Here is a 12,830-nt window from a genome sequence, read left to right as displayed (position 1 = left end):
AGATTAAGCTGAATGCGGCCCCTAAACCAAAATGAGTTTGACACCCCTGATCTAGACCATTTGTCACGGCAGAACATCGTTTCAGTTTCTCCAGTTATATAATTATTTCACGTGTGACCCATCCTTCATAAAAAAAAAACACCCTTGTGGTCTTCTCACCCTCTCAGCAGCGACGTCAGCAGCAAGAGCTCCTCAAGCAGCAGCAACAGCAGGCGCTGCAGCAAGCTCAGCTGTCGCAGGCCAAGCTGTCTGGCTGGGGGAACATGGCCAAACAGCCCGTTATTACCAAGTCCTTGCTGGAGATTCAGCGGGAGGAGGCCCAGCATATGAAGCAGCGGAAGGAGCAGACACACCAACAACATCCAACTGTCACCCAACAGACCCGACCTCAGAACAGAACTGTATGTAACACGGCTGATTATGTTATTGTTTACCAGAACGCTAAAACACTCTGTCTCTCTATGTGTTTATGTGGACATAAGTAATGAAATAAGGGGCCAGTCTGGATAAAAATGCATCACACAAACACGGCAGTCTGGATATGGTCCGAATGAGAGCGGTGGTTTATGCCGATCCTTAATCCGAGCAGCGTCCGTCTAAACATTTGTTCTGATCGTGTCATTCAGATCGGGGCAAAGCGCCCTGGCTGCACACGTTGGCCCTATGTCAACATCGTGTGTTTGCTCCGTCACTGACTAGAGGCTATGTTTGGGGAAGCAAAAACTGGTCTGTTGGCGACACCACCTTCTTATTAGAAACCTTAAGAGCGCCAAATTATCGAGCGCCATGATGGCTGTAAACTGTTCTTGCAGGGTGCTTGCGCAAGTCTTGAAAGTCTTAATAAGTATGGAATTTTGAAACACTGTTTTCCAGACCTTGAAAAGTCTTGAATTTTGTGTGAAAGTCTTAATAAAGTATGGGAAAAAAATGTATGGTAGAATTTTACAGTATGCTCAAAGGCATTGTGAAATGAGAAATAGGAAGGTAGGCAATAAAACTATAATTTTACTAACTGGTCACGTACTGTATTAGCCTAATGGAATCAAACACTTGTTTGATGTGAAATTCATGTACTTGTGATTTTCATGTTTTGAAACGTTTTCATCAGTGAAAGCATAATTTACTGTGAATAATGCATTTGTTCATTGAATACTAGCCTATAAAAATTAACATTTCTAATAAACAGTTTGTACAATCTCAACCTAGGAAGTAGGCACACAAGTATACAAGTACATAAAGTTAAGGTCTTGGGGAAAAAAAATATCAGTTTTAAAAAAGTCTGGAAAAAGTCTGGAATTTTGATTTGGAAAAAGAGCAAGCACCCTGTCTTGGTACCAGCCGCGGGTCCGTTCTGGGTTGCTCAGAAGAAACGGAGCACTTCCGTGTTTGTTTGTCTCAGCACAGACTTCTTCTTTGGGGTTTTTTTTTTGTTTTTCTTTAGGGAAATATGACAACTCTGCACGTAAATAAATTAATTCGGAATAAAACCTGCTGCATCAGAAGGCTCGTCATTGATCAGATTATATCTCTCTCTCTCTCAAGACGTCACAGAGATGTTTGATTTTGTTTAGGTCAGGGGAGCGTGGAAATCAGTCAACGGTATCAATTCCTTAATCCTCCAGGAACTGCCTGCCTACTCTCACCACATTAGAGCGGGCATTATCATGCAGCAGGAGGAGCAGCCGCCGCAGCAGAGACGGGTCTAACAATAAGTCTAAAAGGCATTCAGGGTGCCGTCGTTTATCCTGCGCAGGTCTCTGCCTCCCCAGACCAACATTGACCCACCACCAAAGCGATCATAGTGAATAATGTTGCAGGCAGCATAACGTTCACCCCAGCATGAAGAGGAGGAGGGAAAATGCTGTTGCCTTCCTCCTGCAACACCCTTCCTGTCTCATTGTTGTTCCTTTAGTGCCCTTGTTGTTGCTTTTATTTACACCAGAACAGTCGACACTGACTAACAACCTCTACCACTGAACCCACCAGATCAGTATTTCTGAAGTTTAACTGGCTTAATGTTAAAGTGTTACTTAGATTTCCAAAAATATATAGAAGCTCACACTTATAAAGTCTGACTTTATATGTGTGAGCTTTATGTTAGTGAACCACTCCCTCAATAGCTACTTTTTTTTTTTTTTTTTTTACTGCGAAGAGCAAAATACAGATTTTTATCTTTTATCAGATTTGATCTTCCATTGTTTAAAAGAAGAACTCCAATGAATGGCATGCGCTTCAGATGAAGTTGTAAAATTAAAAAGGACGTTCGCCACGTCCACATTTTCTAGAGTTGTGGTGCACGAAAGTGTTCCCTGTGGGTTGAGTATGAATGTAGCTTGTTAAAACCTAGGGTTTTATCAGTATTGGTTAGGCAGAACTGATTATAATTATTATTAGTATTATCATTTGGCACATATATAAGCCTCCGTGCTTCGTTTTTAGTCATCTTAGCAATGCACGTAGTAGTCCACAGGTCATATGTATCACAGGGATGTTACATGAACCATGGCAAGAACATTAGGTCAGATTTTGATCATTTGTCCCAAATTGGTATCATAGCTCAGAAGGTATTGTTAAGACATTGTCTTAAGATATGATAAAGTCTAACATTTTGAAGTAAAACCTAAAAACAATGATAAAATATTGTTTAAACATTTTTTCCCATGGTGACTTTGCACATTTATAATAAGAGTAGCTCCAGTTAGACCAATTTCACGTACCATATTTTTTGGACTGTAAGTCACACCAGATACGCATTTATTTAGAAATTTATTTCACAATCCCAAGTCAAAAACCGACATTTAATCTGGAAAACCAACTTATTAAGTTACACAGCTGCATCCACAACTGGTTGAATAATATGAAACAAACCTGGGAGAATGAATGGGGTAAATTGGCATAACAAGCCAGCGACTCCAACCAGGAAAGTTCTTGCCGGCGTATTTCAGCCTAACGGCTCGTTACGCTAAAAGTTCTCAAAGTGAGGCTGAAATTAGACCGTGAGCGTAGCGGTGCTATGTGCTAAGCTAACACTATGACACGGATGTTTCAGAGCAACATAAAGCTCACGTGCATCAGTGAGGTTGTAAACCGCCCGGACAACAGACCTGTAAGCTAGCGCTAGCTGCTATTAGCTTCACAGACAGACCAGTAACAAGGTTCTGTCGCGGTCTGGGCCCTTCAAGCTGAACCACGCAACGCTCCGCTGCCTGAATCCATACTGGAACAGCGAAACAACATACAAACGTGTTCAGTGTTTGTTGTCTTTAAGTTAATGTTTCAATACATTTTTAAGTGGTGCAGGAGCAGCATATAGTTTTCACAAGCCCAGAGCGCCCTGTTGCGGCTGTAGACAGTAGTGTTTACTTGTTGGTTCATGTTGGTCAACATGAATTACCATTTCAAATTGATATATAAGTCGCACCTGACTAAGCTACAGGGTCGACCAAATTATAAAAAAAACAACAAAAAAACAAACGGAGAGGTTTATAGTCTGAAAAATACGGTAGTGGTAAATCATGAGCTGCATTTAGTCGCTAACAGCTTTGTGAACATGTGAACTACAATGTGAGATTTATGGTGAAAATGGTTTGATTTGACTCTAAAGCATTGTGCGTCTCCTCACAGACATCGCTGAGTAACTCGGTTTGGGGCTCTGTTAACGCCGGCACTAACTGGGGCTCAGACTCCAGCAGTATCTGGGGCGACACCCACAACTCAAACATGGGCTTCTGGGACGAGGCCGTGAAGGAGGCCGTCCAACAACCTCCCCAGACCAAAAAAGGCAACACTCAGAAGAACAACAAAGGCAACGCCAACCTCAGGTATTTGTTTAGGATGCCAAATTAAAACTTTCTTAGTCAGAGCTTGTGATGAAAAAGCATGACTTGTTATCTGCGAGCTATGAGTAATACACACTTCTAACTCAGTGCTTTTGTCTTCCGCATTAAGCAACTCTATGAGTGGGCGAACCAGTAAGAAGGTCGACGAGGAGGAGAAGCTGCTAAAGTTGTTCCAGGGTGTCAGTAAGAGCCAGCAGGACACGTTTATGCAATGGTGTGAGCAAACCCTGCACACGCTCAACACAGCCAACAACCTGGATGGTAAATCTTTTAAGCATTTGACAAAGTCGCTCCACCCACACCTAACCACGCCCCCTTTCCTGGATGCCCGAGTCAGGAATAACGCTCCGTTTCTCTCGTCCTGCCAGTTCCCACGTTTGCGTCCTTCCTGAAGGAAGTGGACTCTCCTTATGAGGTGCATGACTACGTCAGGGCCTATTTGGGGGACACGCCTGAATCCAAGGACTTTGCCAAGCAGTTCCTGGAACGTCGTGCCAAACAGAACGCTAACCAACAGAAGCAGGCGCTGCCGAAACAGCAGCAAGCCAAGCAGCAGCAGCAGCAAGTAAGAAAGCCTGAAGTGCTAGTTGTTGTTTAAAGGATCCCAAAGGTTCTACTTTGTGTTGCTCTTCAAGCTCCAGACAAATTGTCTTGCCACCAGGTCAAAATGAGACTAGTTTACTCATCAGGCCTTTCAGGGTGACGCCTTTCAGCGCATTTAAACAGCTGTGTTTGTTTAACTTGGTGTTGCATGTTTATTTTTTTATGGTAAAGTAATCTCATGCAAAAAATGTAAATTTTTAGGAATTCAGAGTTGCATTTTTCAGTCCCAAACATTTTTTACTTTCTGACCGACGGCAATAAATGGCACTTTACTTTGTGGAGGCTGCTGAAACGTTTAGGCAATTATAACTAAAACATCCCTGTTATGCTGTCCATATTCAGTTTATTGATTTTATTATGTTTATATAGGAGCAATTCACAGCACATGTTCTCTCGACGCACTTTACAAAAAAAGTCAAATCATGGAGACAGAATCCAGGTCAATTTCATACTTTCCAGTTGATCCTAGTTATCCAACGATTGAGTCAGGATCAGTTTATCATTCATGTTGGTTAGAAAAAGCTAACTTAGAAAACCGAGCAGATTGCATCAAGCATTCACTCCTGGATGAGCAGGTGGCGAAAGTGGACAGTTGCCAGCGTTGTCCATGGCTTTGCAGCAATCCCTCATACTGAGCATGCATGTAGCGACAGTGGAGAGGAAAACTTCCCTTTTTAACAGGGAGAAACCTCCAGCAGAACCAGGCTCAGTGTGAACGATCATCTGCTACGACTAACTGGAGCTATGGGAAGACAGAGCAGAGACACAAAAAGAACACAGAAGCCCTGACCCAGGAATACTTTCTATGTTAGAGAAAAGCTAAAGGGTAATGGTAGTATTAGCTCCATAAGTGGGTTCACCTCGGTGTGAAACAGAGATCGATGAAATGGAAATCATATTGTTCGATATCGATAATTATCAAAACATCTATTTTAAGTGCAGACCTGGTGATTTTATGCTGTTGCTTAATGCCCTGTTTTTAAATAAACAAGCATTTAATTCAAACTCAATCTTTTATTCAACCAACATTTTAACGAAAACTGTAAGCTTAAAAAAAAAGGGGGAAAAAAGAACACATGCTTTCTGAATCCTATGAAGGGGGCGGTGCTTGGTGACGGAGCATTCCTGGATCTGTTTGTGATTGGCTGGGAGGATTTAATGACTGTCGTATTAAACCTACATGATAGGCTGCAATGCAAAAAGCAAGGAAAACCATTCTTCTATTGATCTTCTTTTTTTTTTCGCACCACACGTCTATCGATTGATATATGTCGAGTGTGTGGAGCTTATTTATTATTTTTATCACAAGGCACGTCTGTCGAGCCCTCGCCGTGCATTTTTATTTTCATGTCAGTAGAGCTGTACTAATGTTTGATTTGTTGTGGTTCTTTACAGCTTTATGGTAAAAACTAAAGGAGAAGTGAACTTTATCTTTATTGTTTGAAACTGCATTTCCTACTAGATTCCTTATTTTATAGGGAGGGGAGGCAAAATCCTATAAACAGGAGGGAGAATGAAAACAACGATTCTTACATCTTGATCTCTCTTCCTTAACTAAAATTAAACTCCAGCCATATTTTTCACTTTATTTTTCCATAAAGTGTTGTTACTCTCAGCCTGAAACGTGTGAGACTCATATGACAAATATCGTACACGGTGCTTCTCTCACGAATGGCAGACGACTGAAGCAGTAACTTCCCTATAACACATGACATTATTTCATGTATTTAACATTGTTCTCTGTACAAGACTATGTTTAGCCAGAGGTAGAGCAGCTTCATTCAGGGAACTGGTTGAATTAAGCAGAAGCATACAGTTCAGTCTGTATTTTAAAGGCACTTACAGGGTTATGGACAGTTTTTATTAGTCGTACGTTTCCTGCTTCTGTTAAAGGACTCTGTGTGGGGGGGGACGGGATCTTCAGCCATCTACCAGTCCAACCATACGAGCGGCCAGCAGCAACGATTTGAGACGGTCACCTCAGGGAAGAAGAAAAAGAAGCAGAAGATGGTCCGAGCAGACCCGAGCCTTTTAGGTGGGCTTTAAACATTTATCTGTTAAATAAAAATAAAATGACTTGTTTCATCTACACTGTGTACTAAGGTTGTCTTCCTTCTTAAATGTTAGGTTTTTCTGTGAACGCATCATCTGAGAGACTGAATATGGGAGAAATCGAGACTTTGGAGGACCCATAAGGGACTACAGCCAAGCAAATCCCAAGGACTGTATCCAGTTTGAACAGCAGCTGTTCTACCGAATCCCCAGTCCCCTAAAGTTTCCACAATTTCTTTTTTTTTTATTTTTTTTTATCGTTTGCCCATCATAGATCACCTCCATTACAGTTTTGTTTTTGCTCTCTTGCAAATGGACCTGTAGCTGGAGCAAACTGGTGAGGGAAACATCTACCAGGCCAAATCAGCAAAATCTTCAGAGATTTTGACCTCCTTTTGGTTTCAGCTATTTGATCTAGAAAAAAAAAAACTTCCTGCAAAAAGTCACTGAAACAGATTTCAGATTTGGCCTCTATTGTTCGTGGGTTTTATTTGAAGTGTGGATAGATGGGTGGTAAAGCATGGTAAAGTATAAACTATATTCATTTATTTTGTTTTATTTATTGAAAGCCCCCACTTCTCCCGCCTTCCCCCGTTGCCCCCACCCTCTCCCTTTGTTTTTTTTTCAGCTGGTTGTTCGTGGATATTAACGGCAAAGTAGAGCCCAAGGATTCGTGCCCACTTATGTCCTGTTTTAAGGACATGTTCAAAAGTTCCAACTAGTTATCTATTTCTTGTAAAATACTAGGCTGTTAAAAGAATAAACTTTCAATTCTGCATCTGTATTATAATATATGAAAAAGGACCTGCTGGAATCATACTTTTTTATTACAGTATGAATTAATAAAACAGTCTTATGTGTGGGCTGTACACATCTGTGTCTGAACTATTCAGCCAAATCCTAAATGTACAAATCACCACAACACGCCACAATACATACAATATGTAGGGAAATGGAGATAAGTGTCTCACTACAAAAGCTTACGTGCAATGCGTAAGTAGACTTGGGTATTTATTAGAAATCACATTAGTCTCAGTGAATCAAATATTTTTCTTGATTTCAAAGCTTTGAAATGTGTCTGGTGGATAAATTCCTGTCAGGGAGCATAATTGCAAACATAAAAGGGAAAGAATGATTAAACATCTATTATTCTCAGTATCACGTTATTAAAGCTCGGTTTTGAATTGGGTGAATATGTTGAATCTAGTTGCAGAATCCATAATGCACCCTTTGTGATCAAGCTAGTATGATGATTATCTAACCAGACATAAACATCAAATTAACTTCTTGCAGGAATTTTGAAAGGTTGAAGAACGAACAATCAGGTTTTCTTGAGCTGGTAAAGATTTATCTTTCCGATGATTTCTTCCTCATGAATGATAACCTCAGGGTTTCAGTACATAATTTATATTTTCAAAATACTTGACTTTATAAGGGAAGGAAACCAAAAATTCATAGGAAAGCCTTCACACTCTGACAGTTTCTGATGCCCAAAAAACAGCTAGAGATTGAGGAGACGGTGTGATCGCAGCATTCGATGTTTTGTTCTTGGGATAGGTGTTGAAGATTTGTAAGTTCTCTTTAGAGTTCAGAACCAAACTTAAGCAAATCAAAAGCTCTTTTGGAAGATTGCGGTGAACAAAAACAACTGAACCGTGCTGCCTTATCAGTAGCTACACACATCTCGCAGCTCAGAGGGAGTTTTTTTTCCACATCTATGTAGATATAAATAAATGAAAACGTTTTTCCTCTTTACTGGGAGAGGTAGTGTACCAAAACAATAATACCAACCATGCGTGTCCTTCAAGCTCTGAGACCTCCACTGAGATGGTCTTAGGAGAGAAGATATTTACTTTAAACGGCAATAATTTAACATCTTTTCACATGCATTAGGATTTTATAAAAGTGTTTCAAACATTGCATTTTGTTCTAAGTAGAAAGTCTGTGGAATTCGATTAATTCAGTTTAATATCACCATAGATCATTATTTTTTAACAGTCTAGGTCAGAATTGATGGTGTTTATGTCAGTGCCATGATTGGGAAGTATCTCCCAAGGTCAGTTTTTATGCCTTTGTTAAATCTGCACATTTTATGGTGACCCCAGGTTTGCTGAGGATCTAAACTTTTCTTTACACATTTTGAGAACCTCAACAAAGAACATCTTCAACATCTTCATCTTCTGCTGGACCAGCATACCTCAAATCTACAGCCGTTCTGTGTATCCCCAAGCTGAAAAGGCAGCCGGAACATTGACAGACCGATTTAACTCACTTCTGTGATCGTGAAGTGTTTAGAAAGGTTGGAAAGGCTCACATCAAATGTACCATCCCTGCTATGCTGGATCAACACCAGTTCACCAGCGCTAATAGGTCAACAGAGGATGCCATCAGCATCACCGACCTGTAGAAACTGAACACTTGCATCAGGCTGCTCTTGCTGGACCTCAGCTCAGCCTTCAGCACGGTCATTCTCACCAGTTTGGTGTCCAAACTGCTCATCTTTGGCCTGAGCTCTATCTGCAGCTGGACCCCTGACTTCCTGACCAACCACCCTAAAATTGTTGGAATGGGGAACTACCCATTGCTACTTTTTTGCCATCGCCTTGAACACTGGTGTACCCCAGGAATGTGTACTTGGCCCTCTGTTTTTCACCCATGGCTGCCAGCCAGCCCACATAACAAACACTTATTAAATTTGCTGACGATACGATTGTTGGGTGATCTGATGTCCTGCTTTAGATCAATGAGGATTACCAAAATCTGTTCAATTTAAAAAAAAAAAAAAAAACAGCAATAAGATTATTTAAATCAAACTTCCTACATAAATCTATTTTATTTATTTATTTTACATGAAATTGTTTCCGTTATAGGACTCAGACCAGGACTTTGTGATAGTCACTCTAAAACATTGGCTTAGTTGTACTTGGGCCACTTTGTCACTAATTTTGCAGTATGCTTAGTGTCACAGTGGAAGACCAGTTTATGTCCAAGATTGGACCTCCTGCTTGATGTCTTGAGAATTTTCCCATAATATTCTTTCATCATGATGCCATGTGTTTTGTGAAGGGTAACAGTCTGCTGCAGCAGAACATGACACTACGAACCTTGACACCCCCCCCCCCCCCCCCCCCCTTCTTCCAAACAACGGACATTATAGACAAAGTTCTTCGATATGGCTTCATCAGACCACAGAGCATGCCTTCAAAATGTAAAGTTGTTGTCCCCCAATTCCCTCTGAAAACTGTAATCTGGCTTTTTAAGTTACTTTTTATTTACTGGCTTCTTCCTATCTGAGTGGCCTTTCAGGCCGGTTGGTGCAAAACCTGCTTCACTGTGGATAATTACCAGCCTCAGCCAGGATCGTCAGGAGATGTTTAACCTTTGTTTTGGGGTTGACACACATTTTAACACCCAAAAGCATGTTACTCACATCTCATCTGTGATGCAGAACCCAACTTCTTCCTGAACAGAATGACGGCCAAACGTTCCCACGGTGTTTATACCTTTAACAGAGCAGTGCAGCACCCTACAGGTTTAAGGTTAATTACTGTCAGTGAGGACAAGTCATGTCTTTTTTTTTAATACTCTGTATGTAAATATCCAGTGTACATAAATTAGGTAATTAACACTTAGTATTTAATTAGTTAGGAAGTTTCAAATGTTTTCCATTTTCAGGGTAAACGCCCTTGTTGTTTAAGGTCACATTTCTCTTTTGCCACTTGTTTTGCACTGACAGTTTATTTCCACACCCAAGATTAGTTAGGTCGTTAAACCACAATGCAGTGACAAAAGCAGTTGATAATTTCTTAGGAAGTAAAACTAGCTACTTGTAGCAGAGGAAAAGAAACCCCCCCAACTAACATGCACTCAATTGTGCCAATGCAACAAGAAGTATCTATACCTTGCTGATGCGTAAAAACTGGAATAACAGAGAAGCTGTTTTATATTGCGAAACAAGGCCACTTTTCCTACAGACATTTAACTGATTTAATGTCAAGTTCAGTTTTGACTATAGAGAGGGCGTCCTAAATATACAAAGTAGGTTCTGAATTTTGTTGTGATATTAATGTAAATCATTAATATCTGATTTAAATTTTCTTCTTCTATAGCTTTCAGATTGAGCAGCTCAATCTGAAAGCTATAGAAGCCTGTGGCATATAGTCTTTAAAAATACTCATCCTTCACCCTTTAAAGCGAGTCACCCCAGTGAGAAATGCAGACAAGTGCACTTTGCCAGAATTTGTCACATTCATGTAATTTCAAATTATGCATGGCCAAAGTCGTTCACATATTTTGCGGCGTAAATGTCTGAACTGTAGCCAGCCTCACTGTAACAGAACCCCCACCTCAAAAGGTCAGTGACAGATTATCTGTCGCCTTTAACACATTCGTTCAAATTAACGAGAGCAAATCCAACAACCACAAATGTTGTTGTTTTTTTACATGTTTGGTAGAGGAATGTTGTAGTTCTGCTATCAGAGTGTGCAAGAAAGGTACCCTTTCGTTGTAATTCAAGTTGGCCAAGTACCGTTTAAAAATCACTTTCCACTTGGCACCCAATCAAACTGCTGCTGTTTTAGCAACATATGGACACACAGAGGTGCCATTATCTAGCCCTCAAATGTTTTTCCCCTCTTAAGCCTTTAGATTATCTTTCTCACCATTAAACATGGAAATCATCATCTGCGTAAATTCTCTCTAGTGTTTTATTTGGTCCTGCCTGCCACAGGTATGTTTTGCATAACCCTACCACATTTTAATATGGTAAAAATGAGTGCTGATCATATTACCCAATGTATAAAATAAAATAAAAATTATATATATATATATATGTGTGTGTATATATATATATATATATATATATATATATATATATATATATATATATATATATATATATATATGTGTGTGTGTATGGATGGATGGATGGATTTGGTTTTAGCTTGCCTAATGTATATTTCAACTACTCACACTTGCACTCTTCTACTTACGTTCCCTCTGAGACAGGAAAAATATCAGACAAAAGTTAGCGTTGGTGAAGCTAGAATTAGAACTTTAAAAAAGTTATAAAGCAATACCAGTAAAGAAAACAATGTGTAAATTAAAGTTAGGAACATTAAGAAATATTCAGGATACATATTTCAGTTAGTTATAAATATTTTGCAGGCATAGTTAACTAAACGTGAAATAATTTATTCTCTTGCATTTTTACCCGGCGTAGTATGCCCATATGCCCATATCACAATATTAACAGAAATATGTCCAAAAATGAATAACTTAATTATTAAAAAAGAGAAAAAAAAAACTATCAGTATTAATGCTGCTGGATTAATACAACATTTTGTATTACATTATTATATTGCCCATATTATTTACTGTAACTTTGTTTTCTAAGGAAAAATCTAGAATACAAACACTTGTTAAATATAATCATGGCATTAAAGTCTTTATTGTGCATTTCTGTTTCTGCTTCTGGTTGTGCAGTACCATGAGCATGCAAAGCTAACATTAGCTATATTAGCTAATGGCTATTTTGGCCAATCAGGTCAGGTAGTCAGCCTGCAGTTGGTTGGTTCACAGACATGGGGCTCGTAGCTTTCCATATGCAATGAAAAAAAGAAAAAGTCTTTCATTCATTCAGCCAGCTGACTGGCAGTGCAGAGTAACATGTGGGGGAGGGGCTACCGCAGCGTTGTACTATGCTCCTTACAGCCCAAGAAAACTCAAACTCTGGCTTTTAAAGGATCTGAAACTGTAGGAACGACATGATGGGAAATTTTATACCTTCATGCTGAACACCAAACAGTGCGTACACTCCCCCCCCCAAAAAAGATGGATTACCTACACAATTGAAACTTTAATGAGCAAAGATCTCACTTTTTTACAAAAAGATGTTTTAATCGATGGTAAACAAGTTATGCATGTTGATATTAATCTTTAACGGAGGTTTTGTGCTTCTGCAATGGTTTTATTTTCATCCCTTGTTTTTGACATTTGAGGGTGGTCAAGACCGACAAAAAAAAAAAAAAAAAAAATATATATATATATATATATATATATATGTATATATATATATATATATATATATATGTATATATATATATATATATATATATATATATATATATATATATATATATATATATATATATGTATTAGTGCTGCGCCGATGCCACTTTTTGGCCCCGATACCGATACCCGATACCTGGCTGTGCAGTATTGGCTGATACCGATACCGTCTGTTTGAAATCGATGTGTGTGTGTGTATATATGAAGAACTGCATACTACGTACTTTGGGTAGTAGAACTTTTTATTGCCTACCTGGAATGGGTGAC

General features: G+C 39.4%; 1 protein-coding gene across 2 annotated transcripts in view; it reads left to right on the top strand.

Moving 5' to 3' along the window:
• gigyf2 (GRB10 interacting GYF protein 2) overlaps positions 1 to 7,354 on the top strand; it is a 29,525-nt gene extending 22,171 nt beyond the window's left edge. For both annotated transcript variants that reach the window (XM_012851275.3, XM_021309879.2), the window contains exons 24-29: positions 168 to 401; positions 3,625 to 3,821; positions 3,949 to 4,100; positions 4,208 to 4,404; positions 6,336 to 6,477; positions 6,570 to 7,354. In XM_012851275.3, the coding sequence (XP_012706729.2) occupies positions 168 to 401; positions 3,625 to 3,821; positions 3,949 to 4,100; positions 4,208 to 4,404; positions 6,336 to 6,477; positions 6,570 to 6,637 (990 nt within the window). In that variant the 3' untranslated portion in view covers positions 6,638 to 7,354. The remainder of the gene's footprint in view (positions 1 to 167; positions 402 to 3,624; positions 3,822 to 3,948; positions 4,101 to 4,207; positions 4,405 to 6,335; positions 6,478 to 6,569) is intronic.
• The last annotated feature ends 5,476 nt before the right edge of the window (positions 7,355 to 12,830 follow it).

This window comes from Fundulus heteroclitus, chromosome 6 (assembly GCF_011125445.2).
Source record: "Fundulus heteroclitus isolate FHET01 chromosome 6, MU-UCD_Fhet_4.1, whole genome shotgun sequence".
In the NCBI taxonomy this organism is placed as follows: Eukaryota; Metazoa; Chordata; class Actinopteri; order Cyprinodontiformes; family Fundulidae; genus Fundulus; species Fundulus heteroclitus.
The sequence above is the reverse complement of the archived record's forward strand: the minus strand, read 5'-3'. Positions and strand labels throughout refer to the sequence as shown.